This window comes from Camelus bactrianus, chromosome 2 (assembly GCF_048773025.1).
Source record: "Camelus bactrianus isolate YW-2024 breed Bactrian camel chromosome 2, ASM4877302v1, whole genome shotgun sequence".
NCBI lineage: Eukaryota > Metazoa > Chordata > Mammalia > Artiodactyla > Camelidae > Camelus > Camelus bactrianus.
In genome coordinates, this window is record NC_133540.1 from 19,839,025 (window position 1) to 19,858,185 (window position 19,161).

At 43.8% G+C, this 19,161-nt stretch overlaps 1 protein-coding gene and 1 non-coding gene across 7 annotated transcripts in view; both read left to right on the top strand.

Annotated features, from left to right (window-relative positions):
* Window positions 1-2,954: 2,954 nt before the first annotated feature.
* Window positions 2,955-19,161, top strand: part of RAPGEF2 (Rap guanine nucleotide exchange factor 2) — a 219,811-nt gene continuing 203,604 nt past the window's right edge. For 4 of the 6 annotated variants that reach the window (XM_074376734.1, XM_074376744.1, XM_074376751.1 and 1 more), the window contains exon 1: window positions 2,956-3,121. In XM_074376734.1, coding sequence (XP_074232835.1) covers window positions 3,053-3,121 — 69 coding nt within the window. In that variant the 5' untranslated portion in view covers window positions 2,956-3,052. Of the gene's footprint in view, window positions 3,122-19,161 lie in introns of all 6 variants that reach the window. The other 2 variants (XM_074376793.1, XM_074376737.1) reach the window with 2 other exon arrangements.
* TRNAS-UGA (transfer RNA serine (anticodon UGA)) lies at window positions 14,901-14,974 on the top strand. The gene has a single exon. It is a non-coding gene; the product is annotated as a tRNA-Ser (tRNA).

A 19,161-nucleotide genomic window follows, 5' to 3' on the forward strand; every position in this document is an offset into this window, starting at 1 on the left:
GTTTACTTCCTTATTCCAGAAGCAGCAAGGAGGCCAGTGTGGCCCAGAAAATGAGTAGGGAGTAGAGAAGGAGGAGATGAGGTCAGAGAGATCAAGAGGTGGGGTGTGCGGGGAGGACCGGGTCTATAGGTCTTCTAGGCCATGATCAGGACCTGGGCTTTTACCTTCAATGAAATGGGAGAGCAAATGGATTTTTTTTTTTTTTTTAAAGCACAGGAGTAACTTCAGCTGGAGAGAAAAGACTCACTGTGGCTGCTGTGTTCCAAGTAGACCACTGGAGTCAAGGGCAGGAAGAGGGAGGCCAGGGAGGTGGTTATTGCAAAGTGCAAGCAAAAGAGGATGCCCACTTGGACCAGGGTCATGGCAGTAGAGGTGGTGGTCAGAGGTTAGATTCCAGCTATGGTACTTTAAAGGTTGAGCTGACAAATTTACTGAAAACTTGTGGGGTGTGAGAGACAAGAAAGAGCCAAGAAAAGATGCCAAGGTTTTTCACTTGGTCAAGGGGTGATGAGGTGTAGATGACATTTATTTGAATGGGGAAGGCTGTGTGTGGCACACGTTTGGGGCAGGAGATCTGGAGCCTGGTCTGCACATGTTAATTCTGAGGTGTTTACCAGACACCAGACGGAGATGTCAGGTATATTTTCTCACTTCGTTGGATTTGATTTTCCTTCTCTCTCTATGCAGAGCTGTAATGATACCCATGTTCCTTTGCTTTCAAGGTGATGGTCTACGCTATCAAGAATTTGATGCTGGGCCTCAGCTAAAGGGTGCAAGAGAAATACTGGGAAGCAGTATGAGCAAGGGTAATAGAAAGGTTCTAGAGATACAATCTGTAACTCAGATTCAGTTTCACAAGTTCGGGCAGGGACAGTCCTGTCTTGTGGAAGCCACACACTTTGTTTAATACAGGTGATTTGCAGACTGTAAAATCATTGTTCATAACCTATCCCAAGTGTTTAAACCAAACTAGATGTTGAAAAAGTATGTTCGGAAATTTGAAAAAAGTTCCACGTAGTAGGTCATACAAGTAACAATCCTCCCCTAAGTATGGCTGGATACAGACAACAAACATGAAGTTGTTGGAGATGGGGCAAGGGGAAGCAGATAAAAGTAAGCCCCTAGGACCAGAACACAAGAGCGGTTCCCGCTGCTTGGCTGTCCTTACACACCTCGACCTGGCTCAGAGAGGGAGTGGGAGGAGCGGTGACATTTTAAAGGGCTACGTCCCAGCGTTCCCCGCACCACGTGAGTCCAGCTTGGATGTGGGGTCTGGAGGTTTGTTATGCCCAACGCGAAACCACATCTGCCAGTGTTTCTGATGATGTCACAAAACTTGCTGTCCAGGTCTCGCGCAGAAGACCGACCACCTTTAAATCTGGACTATCTGCCTGTCCAAAGGTGGTATTTGGTCTAGTGTTGAAACTGGCACGTTTCCATCTCCTTCGTTTCGTGCTCATTTAAGTGTCTGGAGGTGCCGGATGTGCACGGAACGCAGGAGAGGAATGTTTTCCCTGCAGCAAGTTACAAATAGGCAAAATCCATCCTTAGAGGATTTCTCGCCTCTGAAGCATCTTAGGACCCACCCTGGGTTCCAAAAGAATGCCCAGGGCGGCCCAAGCTGCGGGCCGGACCTCTGTTCCGGGTCAACTTGCAGACCCAGCGGCCGAGGCCTGGCGCCAGGAGGAGTCTGGCGAGGCGAGGCGACGCGACGCTGCAGGGTCCCCCGGGGCCCGGCGTGGGCTGTGGGCAGGGGGCGCGGCGCGCGCTGGGGAAGGGGTGGGGAGCGGGGAGCGGAGAGCCCTGCGCCTTCCGCCCGGGCGCCAGGATGCCGCCTCCTCCAGGCCAGGCGGTGCGGGGCCCCAGCCGCTCCGGCCGGGGGCGCTGCAACCCTCCTCGACGGCCCTGGCTCGCGGCTCACCTGGGCGCCGCCGCGGAAGGTACGGCCCCGGAGCCCGGGGCGCGGCCGGCGGGCGGGCGGGCGGGCGGGCGCGGGGGGGGGGTGCGCCGGGGGTGGGGACCGGCGCCGGGACGCCCCGCCCCCGCCGACGCGGCGCGCGCCGACTGGCCGCTGGCCTGTCACTCACCCTTCACCATGGTTGCAGCACAAAGCGACCGGCCCCGGAGGCCGCTTCCTCCCTGAGGAGCGGCGGGGCGGCCGCCGAGGCGCAGGAGGAGGAAGAGGCGGGGAAGAGGAGGGGAGTCGCCGCTTCCCAAACACTCTCCGGGGGGCTGTGCGCGACGCCCGCTGCTGGGAGTCCGGAGCCGGCCGCCCGCGGCCCCTTCCCTCCCACGCCCCGCGCAGACCGGGAACAAAGTTGCCGAGAGCGACCGGGCTGCGGGCGCAGCCCGGCGGCGCGCTGGCCGCTCCGAGCGTGCCCATGGCGGGAGGCGGCGGCGGGGCGCACGGCAGCGGTCGGAGCGGCGGCGGGGCGGCCCGCGGGGATGCAGCAGCAGTCGGGCGGCGCGGCGGAGCGCAGTAGACGGAGCACCGGCGCGGCGCGGACGGCGGCCGAGGCCCCGCGGCTGGGCAGCGCCCGGACCTGAGCGTCCTCCGACGGCGGCCGCGGCGCCCGAGTACCGCCCGGAGCCCCGAGAAGAGGGCAAGGAGGCCCGAGCGCCCGCAGCCTCCCCCTCTCCGTCGCTCGAAGCTCCCTAAAAATAGCTCAGGCCCGCCGGGGCCGGGAGGAGCCGCCGCCTGCCCCGAGGGGAGCCGGGGAGGCGTGTCGAGCCCGAGCCCGGAGGGCGCTTGCCCGGCTGAGCGGCGCAGAGGAAGCGGGGAGCGCCGGGCGCTGCTGGGACCCTCGGCCTTGGGGCCGGGGCTGCGCGGCCTCGCGCGCCCCCCGCCTCGCCGCACCGTCCCCGGGCCCCCTGCCCCCACCCGCCCCGCCGCCGCCGCCGCCGCCGCCGCCGCCGCCGCGGTTTGGCTGGTTGGCCCGAGGCGGGCGGGCGGAGCGCGCAGGGCGGAGGCGGCGGCGGCGGCGGCGGCGCGCTGGGCCGGGAGGAGGCGGCCGAGGGCGCGAAGCGGCCCCGGCCCGGGCCGCGGGGGGAGATGGCGTCCTACGTGGATAACAGCTTCCGCCAGGCTGTGATGAAGAACCCGGCCGAGAGGACCCCCCAGGTGAGCCCCGCGCCGGCCGCGCCCTCCCCGCCCCCCCCCCCCCCAGCGCGGTGCGCCCCGCGCGCCCGCTTCTCATCAGGAGCCCAACTTCCTATGGCATCCCATCGCGGCGTCTTCTCCCCTGTCCATCCTGGCCTTAAGGTCCCCTCTCTGGGATCTTCTTTTCGCCGCAGCTGACCTTCCCACCGCGGAGGAGAAAAGTCTCCTTCGAGCATCCCCAATTCTAGCCGCGCGTCGGGCCTGTGAGTCTCTGGTGGGGAGAGGGTGGTCACCTCCCCTGGCCGGCCCCTCCTGCCAGCCTGGTCGCAGGCTCCCTTCCCAGTGCTTGCGGCCCCGTCCACCTTCCAGAGTTCCCTGGTGTCTGCAGAGGTAGAGGAGGAAACTTGCAGGGCTTCTACCAAAGACAGAGCCGTGGTGGTCTTCGGCATACAGCGTTGAGATGTTGGTATATTTGCTATTTTGCTTTTTGGAGAAAGGGCTGCTGCTTTCTAACGAAGAGGGGGAAAAGTTGAACCGCTCGGTTCTTGGGTTTAGTTTCAATCGCAGACAACTGCAGAGCAGATTCAGATACACCCCCGGGAAGGGCACCCTGCGGGTTCTTTCGCTGTTGCACAACCCCGTCAAAATTAGATAAGTTTGTTAGTTTTAAGCGTTCGTTTACCTTCAGGCTTATTTTTTCTCTTGCTTGAAGTGGAGGAATTGCTGATGGTTTTGGATTTGATCGTCTGAAGTTGGACTTGAGAGGGGGAAATTTTATAAAAATGTGGTGGTTTTATTTTATTTTACTTTTTTGCTTTTAGTGGCTGACTGGATAATGACGCACGTTCCTAAGCGTGGGGATAGTGACTCCAGGGCATCCCGCTGCCAACCGTCTTAAGACAAATAAGCCCTCCTGATCCTTGGGACCATCAGACATTTAGGATCTAGTGCTTGAAAGAGTTGCTTTGCTTGTTAGGTGTTAGATGCCATCTGTTCACATCCAAATGCTCTGCTTCTCTGACGTTGATTGTTATTATTTAATGCAGGGAGAACAGAATAACATAGCATCTTCCACTGTCTGTCTTTGGACAAGGCCCAGGAGTGGCACCTGGTACCGTTTTTGATTCTTGATTTTTTTTTCTGGCAGAGCCATCACATCTGGGGATGATGGGTAGATTGCACATATTTACCAAACGTGTGGAAGATGGGTGATAGTTTTACAAGAAAATTCATTTCACAGTGACTCCAGAAAATTCCTCTTCTGCAGTATTGTTTTGTCAAAAACAAAGAATGTCCTGTTTTGACCTTGTTGCCCTTCCTCTGCTGTGCCTTCTTCATCTGCTGTTTGTTTTACACTTGTCAGTGGAATCAGTCTTGTGTATCTGAAAATGCACGTTCCCGGTCACAGTGTGGTGGAAAAGCAAATTTCAGCGAAATATTTCAATACCTTCCAGTGTTTGAAGTGCCAAGTGAAATCATACATGCTGAGAATATTAGAACCTAGCCAGGCTGGTCAGAAAATGATGTCAGAGGCCTTTCGTGGAAATTAGAGGCGAAGTGGTGTCTTTGGCTGGCTGATTAGAATAGCAGTGACGTGAAACCTACTATCAGGTGGGTGGAAAGTTGAGGGGGTGGGTCACCAAACAAAACTGGAAGACAAAACCTCCACTGTGACAGCGGGTGGATTGTGCCCGAGAAGTGAACTGTTAAACGTTCCTGTTCCCGTGCCAGTTGTGGAGAATGGAGTAAAAACCGGCCCAGCATAGAGCTTGGCCAGTGACTACTAACCCCACAACGTGAAAGCTTCAGGGACCATCTGAAAACAATATGTTCCCCCCACCACACCTTCATAGAAAAAGTAAACGCAGGGAAACTTACCAAACGTTTTGAACATTCGTAAGTGTCCATATTGCTAACTTTGACGCTCACTTGGTGATTACTTATTATTATTTTAAAGAGAGAAAGTAGTTGGAAATGTGAAATGTAGTTGAAATGTGTTTTCCATCTTTACTGGCTTGTTAATCTTCTAAAAGTTTGAAATATGCTCAAAAGTAAAAAATGTTTTGGTACAAGGTGCTTTTGATACTGAGTGCTTTGTGAAGGCAAAAGCTGGAAGTTTTTCTGTACTATCTTTTCTCATGGGTGCTCGAGTTAGGATTTTGTAATAGAAAAGCAAACTTATATAAACTTGATACGAACAGAAGGATATGAATTAGGAAAGTTTTGCTGTTGTGCTTCTGTTTCTCAGAATAGCCTTGGTAGAGGAGTTTGTGTGATTCTCACGACAGGCAGAAGAAAGGTACTTTAAAAAAAGAGAGGAAAATTGATTTTTGTGGTGTTGTTGTTGAATTCTTTTTCTTTCTTTTTTTTTCAACCCCACCAACCCAGTTTCTCTCCCAAACTGTGAAGACATACTTTTGTACTAGGTCAGTCAACTGTCTAGAAGTATTCGTGATGTCGCTGGTGTAACCTAAGGAGTTAGCTGGAAGAGAATCTGGGGGTGAGGAGAGGCTCTGTAAACACAGGGACTTGGAAAACTATTATAAAATTAGGGAGCTTTTCATGCCCAGTGGGAACCCATTTTCCCATTTATTTAGGTATGTCACTAGACAGGGAATAGTAAGGAGAAACAACAACAAAAATTGTCACCCGAAGTTTTAGGCAGATCTCACATATTCAGCTTTAAGGGGCTGTCACTCACCTGATCCTTGGGGAGGAGGAAGAAAGCCGTCTTTGATGCAATGTGTGTCCCATATTGTGTGTCTGAAAAGTGGTTAAGTTCTAGTCAGTGGGCACTGTATTCCTGATAACAAACCTCCTGGAAAATAAGGAACACTAAATGTTCTGTTGATGTATTTCAGTGCACCTCTGTTGAAAAACAGGACTCTTAAGTAATTGCTTTATTAAATAAACTATTTGGGTTTCTGTCTTTAATCACTTAAATGGGAAGCTTGGTCACCTACGCAATTTAGTGAAGTAAAAGATGTAAATAAATTATAAACAGCTTCCCCCCCCAAGGCTTTAAACAATAAAATGATTTGTCTAAACCATTTTATTAACTTCTTGAGTTCAAACCCTTTCAGATTGCTTATGTAGAGTGTTTAATCGCCCGTTTTTAGTTTTTCAGGTGAAACATCTATTGCAGAATTGTTTCTTCTACTTTTAAGATCTAACATGATGTGTTTTTAGCTAGTTGTAAAAGTTACTTTTTAAAATGGCTTGTGTAAAACACCTCCCACCTCGTCCCTTCCTAGTTAATAATTTGTTAACTTTGTTCTTCACTATTGGAAAACTTTTTTTTTTTTTTTTTGGCTATTACACCTTTTGATTTAGTCACTAATTCATAAATTTGTCATGGGAGAGCTCATAACAGCACAAGACTTAATTCTTTGTAAAGTCACTCAGTACAGTACATCTTGAATCATAACCAGAGGGCTGAAAAAGTACCTTTAGCCCAGAGAACTTTAAATTATGAGAATCTGCACAAAAGAGTAACTCTGGTGAAAATTTAACTTTCAAATCTAATGGAAGAATTGTGTCTATTACAGTAAAAATTTCCATTTCTTTTTTATCATTATTTATGAGCAGTTTCATATTTTGACAGTTTATACTTTGTACTTTGGCTCATTTTGGGGCTCTAGTAATAAATATTTTTTTCTTAAGTAGTTTTTGTTCATAAAACACAACTGAATAATCTGGGTGCAATTTTGGAAAGCGTGTCTCACAAAGTAATGCCTGTTTGGCTACAAGCATTTAGGTTTCATAACAATGATAATCTGAATTTGTAGGTTAAAAAAATGCACACTTATTAGTGAAAAAAATTTTTTTTCAAACTCTATTAGCATGAGACTTTGAACATGTGAGGACTTAAATTTATGATAAAAATTATTAACACTCCTTTGCAATGTTGGTGGAAACTTAGTTGCCTTCAAATAACCTTTTAAACATTTATTAATTAACAGTTCCATAATTAGCTTTGCATAGCTTGGCCGAGGTTCAGAGTGAATCTCTCCAGCTGCAGTGCTGTGTGGAAGCTGGCTTAACAGAGCCCTTCAGATTTCACAGAACACTCAAAAAATTAAAAAAAGGAAGAGGACTACCTGGTTGCCAACTCATTGCAGTTTTTTCCTCTCGAGTAGGACATAAAATAAAAACAAAACTGTCTGTAACCTCCTATCACTTTATTTTATTTATTGTGTCTCAGTATTTAAAAAGAAGGGGTGGGGGGTGGCCAATACACTATCTCCCCAAAGCTCTGTTCTTGAAATCGGAGATTCTTTGCTTCATAGCTTTGTAAGAAAACTCACAATGTTTCTTTCTTATAAAAAAATTACTATGTGTGAATGAGTTTTTCCTTTCTTTTTTTTTTTTAAATGGAGGTACTGGGGATTGAACCCAGGACCTCATGCATGCTAAGCATATGATCTACCACTGAGCTGTACTCACCCTTCTAAAAAAATTACCGCTGGCCTGAAAAAAGTTTATGCAGGTGGATTCTGGGGGGAGTTAAATGATCACAGTAAAGTCTGCCTTCGGTGATGTTTGAAATTCAAATCACACAAATATAGTAATATTACATAAATAAATAGGAGTATATACCTCAGACATAAATTAACTATTTGAAATACAGATACAATAACCTTTTAAAAAGGTGGAGTATGTTTTCTTGACTCATTTGAAAACTTACTCTTTCTTTAGCTTTGTTACTTACTTTGTAAGTTTTATAGGGAGCGAAAGGGAGCTGGAATGACCTCAACTAACTTTGATCGAGACGAGCATAAAGAGGTATGGGGACATGGGCGCAGGTGTTAGTTCCTTGATAATCTGTATTTTAGGGGCCGTGCCCTCCCCTCACCCATTTCCGGTAACAGTTTTCTCATCTGTAAAATGTAGATTATAGCTTTCTGAGGTTATCTTGTGGATTGAGTGGAAGGAAGTCCGTTTACCGCTGAGTGCAGCGCCTAACATTAGCTCTTACGGTATCGCGTTTTAATGCAGTGCCTGTTATTTAGCAGGCCTTGGGAATTCATGGATGAAATGAGACGTCGGTCCTTCAAGCCACTCCCCAATCTGTTGTGTCCTTGAGTAGGATGTGATTCATTAGTGCTGTGACAGCAGTCCCGTGCCAACACTGAAGAAAGGCGTGTTAAGTCTTAGGGCATGCGTGTGTGTTGCACATTAGGGGAGCAGGAACTCACGCTGCCAGAGGACAGGAGGAGATGAAGGACAGTCCAGACAAACCCATTGTCATGTTGGGTAGCACATGCGGTTGTGAGGAAACACAGGTGGGCCTTTGTTCAGGGTACCTGGAGCCCAAGGGATGAGAGGTGGATGGAAAATGACTGCATGTGGTGTAGACGCTTGTGGTCTGAGGATAGCGAGTAGAGGTCTGGTCTTCGGGGCTGGGTGGTTGGGAGCCCCAGTGACAAGGTAGAGTCCGCTGTGTGCACGTGTCCACCAGCTGCTCGTGTATCACACTGGGCACACGTGTACGCCAGTGCAGCCTGCTTGTGGCACATGACAATGACGGACACTCAGCTCCCAGGAAGAAAACCCAAGCGGTCGAATGTAATTGTCTTGATTTTTAAGATTTTTTAAAAAATCACATTATTTTCCCTTAAACTTTGATGTCTTCTACATGTACATTCTGGAATCTAATACACAGTATCTAATTTATCACATCATTCTGCTAAATACGTTAGTATTTTTGTATGTCTGTAATGGTAATGTGATTTCTAGACGTTCCATCCTTCGGAAGAGTTGAGGAACACCTGAGTTGAAGGTTACAGTTGACTTGAGTTGGCCCAAGGTGACAATTGTAGCAGGTCTGTGGGGACAGTTCCTTACTCGCCTCCCCACACCATTTTTTGGTTAGATAGATGAATTAACATTGAAATTAGGAAGGAGAAAGAATTTTTAGTAGACATAATTGGTCTTGTGCAGCTTTGCCAGAGCTCGAATATATATAGTGAGTAAAAACACATTATCGGTGATCATATCAGCCTGGGTGGGGGGAAGTGCGCTGATGGCCACGTTATATTCACTGTTAGGATTTTTATCTTTTCAGGAAAAAAAAAACAACCACCACCGTCTCTGGTCTCACATGCTAATTAACCAGCACTTGCTGAACTGCTGTGCCATTTCTGTATATGTGTGTGTGTGTGTGTGTGTGTGTGTGTGTGTGTGTGTGTGTGTGTGTGTCTTGCTGTGTTCAGGTATTTACTTCTTCAGTCAATTGGTGTGATGGTGGGGGGTTAGCTTCTGTGGAGCGGGAGGTTTAGTCCTTGCATTTTAAATTCTCTTGGCACCATTTCTATGCTTTCATGCCCATTAAGCAATAAAAAGTGTTTTGAAGGAGTTGGTGTGACTTGAACGAGAACCTTGTTTTGTCATTGGAACTAACGCCCCCTTTCCTCCCACTACAGTTCTCATGGCTTGCCTTCTACGAATTGGAAGTTGTAGATTGTGAAGGTTTAGAACTTCTCAGCTGTTTAATATGAGCCAAATGACTTGAGATGAGAACTGACGCCGGGATGCTGTTCACTGCTGGTGGCTCAGTTGACCAGCCCACCCTTATTGGCCCGTGGCCCCTTCTGTCCTTCCCTGGCCTGTGGTATTTGTTCCTCCGCAACAGAAAAGCTAACCAGGGGAGGAGAGACCCTAAAGGTTAGCCGTGAGCCGGTTGCTCCCGGGAGGCCTGATAGTAACTTCCCCAGCAGCCAGCTAGCAGCCAGTGGGTCTGAGGGGCTGGGGCACAGTGCTGATTATCTTATCCTGCGGAATATTCAATCTAGAGTTGAAATTCATTATCTTTAAAAAATTTTTTTTGTTTGTTTGAGACAATTGTAGATTCATGTGCAGTTGTAATTACTAACGCAGAGCTCCTGTGTACCCCTTACGCCGTTTTCCCCATTACGGGTACCTTGTAAAACTGGAGTGTCGTGTCACAACCGGGATGCTGGCGGTGATACAGCCTACCTACATGCAGGACTCCGCCACCGCAGGAGTGCCTCTTGTTACCTTTTATAACCACACTCACTCCCCAACCCTCCCTCTGGCAAGGACTCACCTGTTCTCCGTTGCTATACTTTTGTCATTTCAAGAATGTTGTATAAATGCAATCACAGTGTTTGACCTTTTGGATCAGCTTTTTTTTTTTTTTCTTTTTTTCACTCAGCGTAATTAAGGCTCATTACCTTTTGGCTAAAATGATTTCTCCGATTGTCTCTAAGTGGTTTGTGCTGTGTTCTTGAAATACCAAAAATATTTGGGGATGGGCACAGTACAGGGTAAGGTGGACTTAGTGACAGTGATTAGAAAATTCAATAATGACATATATAATAAAGAGTAAAGGTCTTGGATGAGCAAGAGTTGTGAGGGTACAGCACATTTGATATATTTCAATATATATAGTTTTTTTTTTCCCCATAGAAAAGTGTTTTTTGGTCACAATGTAAGTGGTAAAGCCAGACTTACCATCAGTGACCCCTCATTCGAAGAATTTACTTGATCTTCCCCAACTGAAGTGGAGTATTACAATTCAGAAGGAAGTTTAATGACTGTATTTATGAAGGTCGCCCAGGGGGCAATTTGAACGACAAAATAAAGAAGGATTATAACCTCTAGGGGAAGAATATCCATGAGCTCATGCCAATGTAAGTAAACCATCGAATAAATAAATAAATGGAGGAGAAGAGACAGCTCTTTGTTGCAGTAGAATTCCAATAAAAAATGTAGAACGCCTGATGGAAATGGAAAATCACCAGGAGGCACACATCCCAGTCATAATTGTTGCAAGCAAGGATCAGTAGATGCCAAAATGAGTGGGGGAGAGTCTGATGAGAAATAGCATCCATCAGAATATTTCCATCGGCTCCAAGTGTCTTCCCCCACGAGATTAATCAATTAGTTATAAAGGGGAAATCAATAATTTGATAGTAAAGAAACCAGCAGACAGCAGATCGCTAGGTGATTGAAATTATATGGGCAGACACATCAACACCCTTCAGTTTGAGTGCAGGAAATACCAGACAGACTCACATTTTAGGACAGTCCACAAAATGGCCAGTACTCAGAAGTGCCCAGGTTGTCCCAGATCGGAGGAGCCTAAGGATGCAGGATAACCAGATGAGATGTGGGTCCTAGATTCAGTCCTGGACCAGAAAAAACAAAAACAAATTATTAGGAAAACTGGTGAAATTTGAATAGATAATTTTACTGTGTTTGTTTTAGATAATAAATTATGGGCAGTTGCATAAAGCATATATAGGATCTCCGAACTATTGTTTTAAATAACTTTTTTAGTCTAAAGTACTTTCAAAATTAAAAGTAAAAAACCACATAGCTTTTAGGGTTTTATTGTGACTCTGAAGAGGGGCTACCAAATTAAGATATTAAAAAAAAATCTTTTTCCTGATTAATGATTTAATCTTTAATCTTAATGAAGAGCTCAGTGCCTTTTAGCTAAATATTTGTATACCTTGGACCATTAGTGACATGGTTAAAGCAATCTATTAGAGGAAATTTAAAATACATACACACACAAGCTTCTAAACAATGGACAAGAAGAGCTAAAACAGTAACTTTTAACTATTTAACCCTTATTCCCATCTGGATTTTGTAGATATTCACAAGATGCAGTGTATTTTACCAGTTGTGAATGTTTCATGATCTTGAGTGTAAGTAAATTAGAGTTTTTGTTGTAAGAAAAAGTGTGTAGGAGGTAAAATACAACATGCACATTAAGCACTGCAGAAAGGAAATTGTGGTTGTGGTGGAAGGAGGTCAGTCTATGCGAAATCAAGTCCACAGGTTCCCCCTCCTCCTTTTCCTTTCCTGTGAACTTAAAAATTCTTTAAATTGTTACTTTTGGTAGGAGTGAGGGGGTGGGAGGGAGACAAGGGAATGGCAAGGGCGTGTTTAAGAGGGCTGGTCAGAGGCACTGTTACATCTGAGGATGGTACCTTCTGGCTGTGTGTGCAGTTCTTTCCTCTGCACTTTTCCTACCAGGCTCCAAAAAGGAAAAAAAAGAATTAAAAATTTATATATATAAAAAAAGATTTGTAGAGAGATTTCTACCTTGAACTAGTTTTATATTTATATATATGTGTGTGTGTGTGTATATATATATATATATATATATATATATATATACTCATATATGCTGTTGCATTTCAGTTACAATGCCAGTCTCCCCCAACCCTCACTCCCTCACGTTAGCCACCTACCTTCCTTTTTTTGTGTGTGTGTGTGGTAAATCCTGGAGGATGCATGCTGTTTTTGTATACTGTGTACTTTTAAAATTTTTCCCCTGTTACTGAAGTTGGTGCCGGAAGATTGGATTGAAAAATACGGGCCCTGATGTTTCAGATAACTACAAATAAGTTAAAGCTGGAAGATCCTTACTATTTTCAATTGTAAAGATAAAACCATTTATTTTCTATATTTTAATAAGATTTTTTCTGTTTGATGTTTTTGATAACAAATTGCATCTGAGGGCACCTGTGAAAAAGGAAACAGCCGGCCCGGCTTTGAAGCAACTCCAATCTTATAAAATAAAACCTGTGAAAGTGTGTAGGTGTTGGCCAACCCTGTTTAACATGCATCCAGTTGTTCTGTATGTAACTGTTGGAATCCTTCAAGGCAGTAGGTTTCTGATTTCTTCCCTAAGCTACATTATGCAGTCTTACAAACTCTGCTTTCTTTTAAGCACACTCCTATTTGTTAGAAAATTCTTGATTGAGTTGTGAGAAATGTTTGGCCATCCAAGATACATGATTTAGTTGTTGGATTAAGAAAATGCTTGATTACATTGATACATTTCCAAACAACCAGAGATGAGTTTGAAAAACTCATAAGTTAAAAAAAAAATCGAAATACAGTAGCCTAAGATGCCAAGAATTGAGGTAAAGAAGAATTCAAGTGCATTTCAGTTCTTTTCTGGGCTTCGTTCATGTTGGGCCCCTGGCTTTGGTAGAGCCGGAGTAAACCGAGGAGCTGGCTGTAGGGGGAACATCGTTGAGGACCTCCCTGCTCCTTCCACTGGGGAATCACAGACTTCTTCCAGAGGCAGACCGGGTATGCAGAAACCCCCAAGTTCTGTATTCCCAGATGCGACTCTCTGAACCTAAGGTCATCTGAGACCTACCTCGTAATGGGTGAGAATTCCTGTCTTGATTCCATTTTCCTTGGTGTGGTTTAAATCTCCATCCCTTCGAGGGAACTCTGTGGGAGGCAACATGGTAGAATCATTTCCCTTTGAAAGTCCTTGTTCCCACTTTGCATGTGGTGGGGTGGCTGTTTTCCTTCGTAGCTACACATTTGTGTCTTTGATTGTATTCATGCAGTAGTCATTGTGAGTTTATTTAGTGTGTTTCCTTCATCTAACATAGCGGTTATGAGCCTGGACCCTGATGTCCAGACCACAAACTGCTTTGTGGTCCTGGGCAGGTCACTTAACGCTAGTGGGGCTCAGACTCTTGCATTTCCTGGGCTGTTAAAGCTTCGCAGAACTCTGGGGAGCCGATGTTGGTTTGCCACCTGTTTATTTTGCCAAGTGAGCATGTTAAGATGAATGTAGACTTGTTCCCCACTAACCCCATTTCATAGAAGAAAGGACATTTTAATGTTGCAAAGATAGAAAGGTCATAATCTCAGAATAAGTAAATTTACCTTTCCTTCACCATATTGTTCTGTTTTTGTCAAGGATTGCTAAAATTTTACCATGGGTGAGTGTGGTAATATCAGCCTCCCAGAGTAAACATGTTTGTGTGCTTTAAAGTTCTTCAACAGTCTTTAGAGTGTTTACCGTTTTTTATTATTAGTATTATTATTTTCAATAGTTGGTATTTATTTTTCCCTTAGATGATTTTTCATCAGTCATGTCTTACGATTGATTCACCAAAATGATTTGTAATATACATCCATTTGATAGACTTGGTTCCTGGCTTGGATTGAGTTAGACTTGCATTAGTCTGCAGGTTATCAGAAACTGCACACACAGAGGCTTACCTGTGGGCTCATTTTCCACACACAGTAAGAACTCTAAAGTTAGGCGGTGCAGGGTTAATGCAGATGGTCATGTTGTCACTAAGAAAACCAGTTCATTCTACTTAGCAAGTGATTTTAGTTTTCCAAGTCCCAAGGTGATGGCTGCACCACCAAGCAGGGGAGAAGAGAGAAGGGAGGAGGTGGAAAATGCTTTTCTTGGAAAGAGTTTGCCTTTCATTTTGAAGGAACACCCTCTCCAGGTACTTGCAATTGGCTGGAGCTGTGTCCGTGGCTCCTCCTAGTTGCTAGGAGACTGACAGTTTGAGTATTTTCCTTTTCCGCCTCTATATTACAGAAGGGCCGGAAAGAAGGAGATGAAGATGGATGAGTGCTGTCGGTTGATAGTATTTGTCCAACCTACTTTGCATAGGAGACATCGTTTTCCTAAGTTTATGCAGTGATTCTCGGGAGACCTCTTTGAAAGTCTTAATGTATTACACAGCTGTATTCCTTTAGCCACAGTTAGGGAGAAATGAATACAGATATATAATGTATAAACATATTCAACTTCTTGGCTTACTTATTAGATGTATGATTAGTAATTTTCTGAAGCACAGTCTCTTCTTTGAAAATAGAGGTTAAAATACCAGTGGGTGAATTTTATATATAGATATAAATAAAACACTGAATGTAACTCTTAAGTATAATTATTTCTACATGATGACTATTGATTTAAGTATTGATTTCAAGTAAGATGTAGATTTATATGTTCTAAGTCAATTCTTTTTGTTTCAAATTACTCTGTTGTGGGGGAGGGTGTAGCTCAAGTGGTAGAGCACATGCCTTGAATGCATGAGGTCCTGGGTTCAATCCCCAGTACCTCCTCTAAAAACAAACAAACAAACAAACAAATAAATAAACAAGCAAACCTAATTTACCCCCCTCCCCACAAAAAAAAATTTACTCTTATTTTTTGAAAACTTTTTAATGTGCTCCAATTTTGTGATCTGAAGTTTCTATGTGTAGTAATATTTTGTCATTTTTCTGGGACTTTGAAGTTTTCAATTTGTCATTCCTCCTAAAAGCTAAATAATCACTTTTTAGAGCTAAATATACGTTTGTGTATACAATGTTTGTAACAGCTGTTTGAATAGAGCTTTCTATAACTTGTTGATTCATACTTACAAACTTCTGTCTTTAAGAAAGGTGGTTTCATCTTGTATATATTTCCCTGCACTACACAGTGCAATCTTTTTGGCTATTGTACAAGACTAGCTTTGATATTAGATAAGTACGCACCATGTCCTGCCTTAGGGCAACCGTGGTGTTTGTTTATGGGCTTTTTATGATCGCATTCCAGATTTATGTAGATAAATTGCTCTTAATGTGTTGTTAGGTCATTTAAGCAGTTTGCTGTCAGAAGCTAATGGCTAGAAATGTTATTGGAAAGAGTGGGATTTAATTTAAAATAGTCTTTTTTTTTTTTTTTAATATAAGTTAATTGTTTTGGGTGTGTGTGTGGGGGACTGGGAGGTAGTATATGCCTGAATTTGTAGTCCAAGCTGGAGCCTTGGTTTCACTTAAAATGGACTGACTTGCTCTGTGTCCACCAGCCTCACTAGAGAGCCTGCTGGCCTGGGGCTTGCCAGTCATGTCTAAAGCCCAGGACTTGGTGTGCTCTGCAGCACAGAACTGGAGCCAGCAAATGTTTAATGGCTTGGTCTTTGTTTTTCCCAAGAATTTGAGGTACAGGGGAAAAAGTAATTGTATGCTTCTATGTTAGTAGTGAATTGGGTGAAAGCTGAAAGGGGCAGCAACTTTTGGTTCAAGTCCTCCTTATAGAAACGTGTACTTTTGCGGAACAAAGTTATTTTTATGGAGTATCAGGCAGTCACCTGCCTGTAAGTTTAATCACTTTGGTGCTGGGATTTTGAACTGTGATTTACGTGCTTCACTGTTATTTAACAGACATATGTGTAAATTCTTCCTCTGATATCCTGTGACACCTTTGTTATATTATGCAATATCTGTTTTTTTTTTAATTTTGTTAATTTGAGATTTTGATTATCATCAGGGACAACAGTTTAAATTAATGATAGACTTATAAAATTAAACTCTAATATTTGGAACTAACTTGCAGACTGTAACTAAGTAGAGATCCTAGCCTTGACCCATTTTAATAGATACAGTGACCATTTTTAAATTGTAGAATGGTTTATAAGCAAATGTATTAACTTCTTAACAGGTGATTTCAGAAACAGATTAAATATGCTGCACTGAAACCTTACTTATTGATTATATATAGAACTTTAGAAAAAAGTAACCTGTCATTAAACTTGTTCTGGGTAAAATTTTTGCAAATTTGTAGCAAAAGACATCTTAATTATATACACACATAGATTAGAATTTAGCTTTAACTTCATTGTCTTCTGCTTTTCCCCTGTACTTTTGGTCATTTTTAACATTGTCATGAGGCTGCTCTTCTTTGTGGGAGGAGATCGTGTGATTTCTCAGGAATCTGAACGGCCCAGGATCCACAGGTTGCTTCCCTCACCTTCTGATGGTGCCTGAGGTGATGCTGAGGCCAACGCTGGTTCTTGGCGTTGAGTGGAACCTTCGGGATCAGCTGACCAATGGTTTCCTCAGTGTCTCACAGACGTGGAGGCTTCTCGGGGCCTCTGGGGAGTCCTAGAAATCTAGCTTAGCCTCCACCCTTCATTTTTATTAGAAAGAGGAGATTTACCACTAAAAATGTTGAAACCCCTTGTCCAGTTTGGACTTCTGAGTAGAGGAAATAAATACCCAGAGTAGTTGGGTGAATGTCCCCGTGTGACAGGGACAGAGCCATCAAACTGTTGAAAATTTAACCCCCTAGGTTGGGATGAGCAGACTGTAGCCCCTGGGCCACATTCAGCCCCTAGCCTGTTTTGTATGAAGTTTTGTTGGGACACGGCTGGGCTCAGTCTTTCCGTGTTGTCCGAGGCTGCCTTCATGCCAGAGCCTGAGTCTGGCCTGCAAAGCCTGAAGCATTTACTGTCTGGCTCTTTACAGAACAGGTTTGTCCTTTGCCTTGGACTCTCGTTTCTGAGAACTTCCAGCTGATTTCAGGGCTCAAGGATCTCACAGGTCTGTTATAATTGTAAGTCTGATCATTTTCCCAAGGAGGTAGCTTTACCCAAAGGGAAATGAGGTGGAAGAGAGACACCCCATCCTAGTCTCGCTGTTACTTAAACACAGCAAAAGCAAAGCTCTCTTGTCCCATTTCAATTATTTTGTTCTTTCTGGGTATATCCAAAGAGGACCTGGACTTCTAGTTATCCTAATATAGTATCTCCTGGTGCTCTTCACAAATACACTCGGAAAGGAGAAAAGAAATTCTGTTCCTCAATAGCATTATTGACTCTTCATAGATAGTCCTAAAGACACTGAGTATAATGTGTATTATTTATTATTGTTCACCTGTTAAAGTTCACCCAACAGGGTTTTTCTGTGTTGTACAGTTTTGCTCCTAGGAAGGACATATTTTTGTATAGATTGTTGTCATACGTTTTCCAGCCTGACTTTTTTTTTTTTTTTTTGTAACTGTGGCCTTTTTCTAGGTTTTCTGTGAGTCTGTGGCCTTTTTTTAGGTTTTTAAGAAATCTAGAGTTAGATGAGTTTTAAGAAAACCCTCTTCCTACATACAAATGATCAATAGGCACATGAAAAAATGCTCAATATCACTAATTATCAGAGAAATGCAAATCAAAACTACAATGAGTTATCACTTCACACCTGTCAGAATGGCCATCATTCAAAAATCCACAAATGGCAAATACTGGAGAGGCTGTGGAGAAAGGGAACCCTCCTACACTGCTGGTGGGAATGCAGTTTGGTGCAGCCCCTGTGGAAAACAGTATGGAGATTCCTCAAAAGACTGGGAATAGACTTACCATATGACCCAGGAATCCTGCTCCTGGGCATATATCCAGAAGGAACCCTACTTCAAAATGACACCTGCACCCCAATGTTCATAGCAGCACTATTTACAATAGTGAAGACATGGAGACAGCCTAAATGTCCATCAACAGATGACTGGATAAAGAAGTTGTGGTATATTTATACAATGGAATACTACTCAGCCATAAAAACTGACAACATAACACCATTTGCAGCAACATGGATGCTCCTGGAGAATGTCATTCTAAGTGAAGTAAGCCAGAAAGAGAAAGAAAAATACCATATGAGATCACTCATGTGTGGAGTCTAAAAAACAAACAAACAAACAGCATAAATACAAAACAGAAATAGACTCATAGACATAGAATACAAACTTGTGGTTGCCAAGGGGGCAGAGGGTGGGAAGGGATAGACTGGGATTTCAAAATTGTAGAATAGATAAACAAGATTATCCTGTATAGCACAGGGAAATATACACAAGATCTTATGGTAGCTCACAGAGAAAAAAATGTGACAATGAATATAAGTGTGTTCATGTATAACTGAAAAATTGTGCTCTACACTGGAATTTGACACATTGTAAAATGATTATAAATCAATAAAAAATGTTAAAAAAAATCCTCTTCTTACATTAGGCTTCTGCTATTGAAACAAAATGAAACTATGAGTTGTTTAAGCCCATCCACTGTACCAGGCCCCAGTCCCTGGCACACGCCGGGTGCTCTGCGTAATTAATCAACTTCGTGTACTCAGAAATACCCTAATTTCCATTATGTTTACAATCAAGAATTATTTGCCTGCTACTTTATCTTTTAAAGAAATGGTGGTAGGCATATTATCTAAACCTTTAAATTGGATTCAGAGATAAAACCGTTTACTTTTTATTAAGTTAGTTATCTTTCTTTATCTTGCATCCAAACAGAAACTCACGTGGGTTGGTAGTCTTTCCTCCTGCAGGGTGCTGTGGAGTAGCTGTTACTTCTTGGCAATCGCAGACAGAATTTAAACAGTTGACAGAGTATAACTTGTACATCTGTGGTAATGAATTGTATCAGTGTGAGTAAAGAAAAGAGACTATTCCATGGGACTTGTGGAGTTAGAAGTAAAATTACTCAGGTGAGAGGATTTGCTTT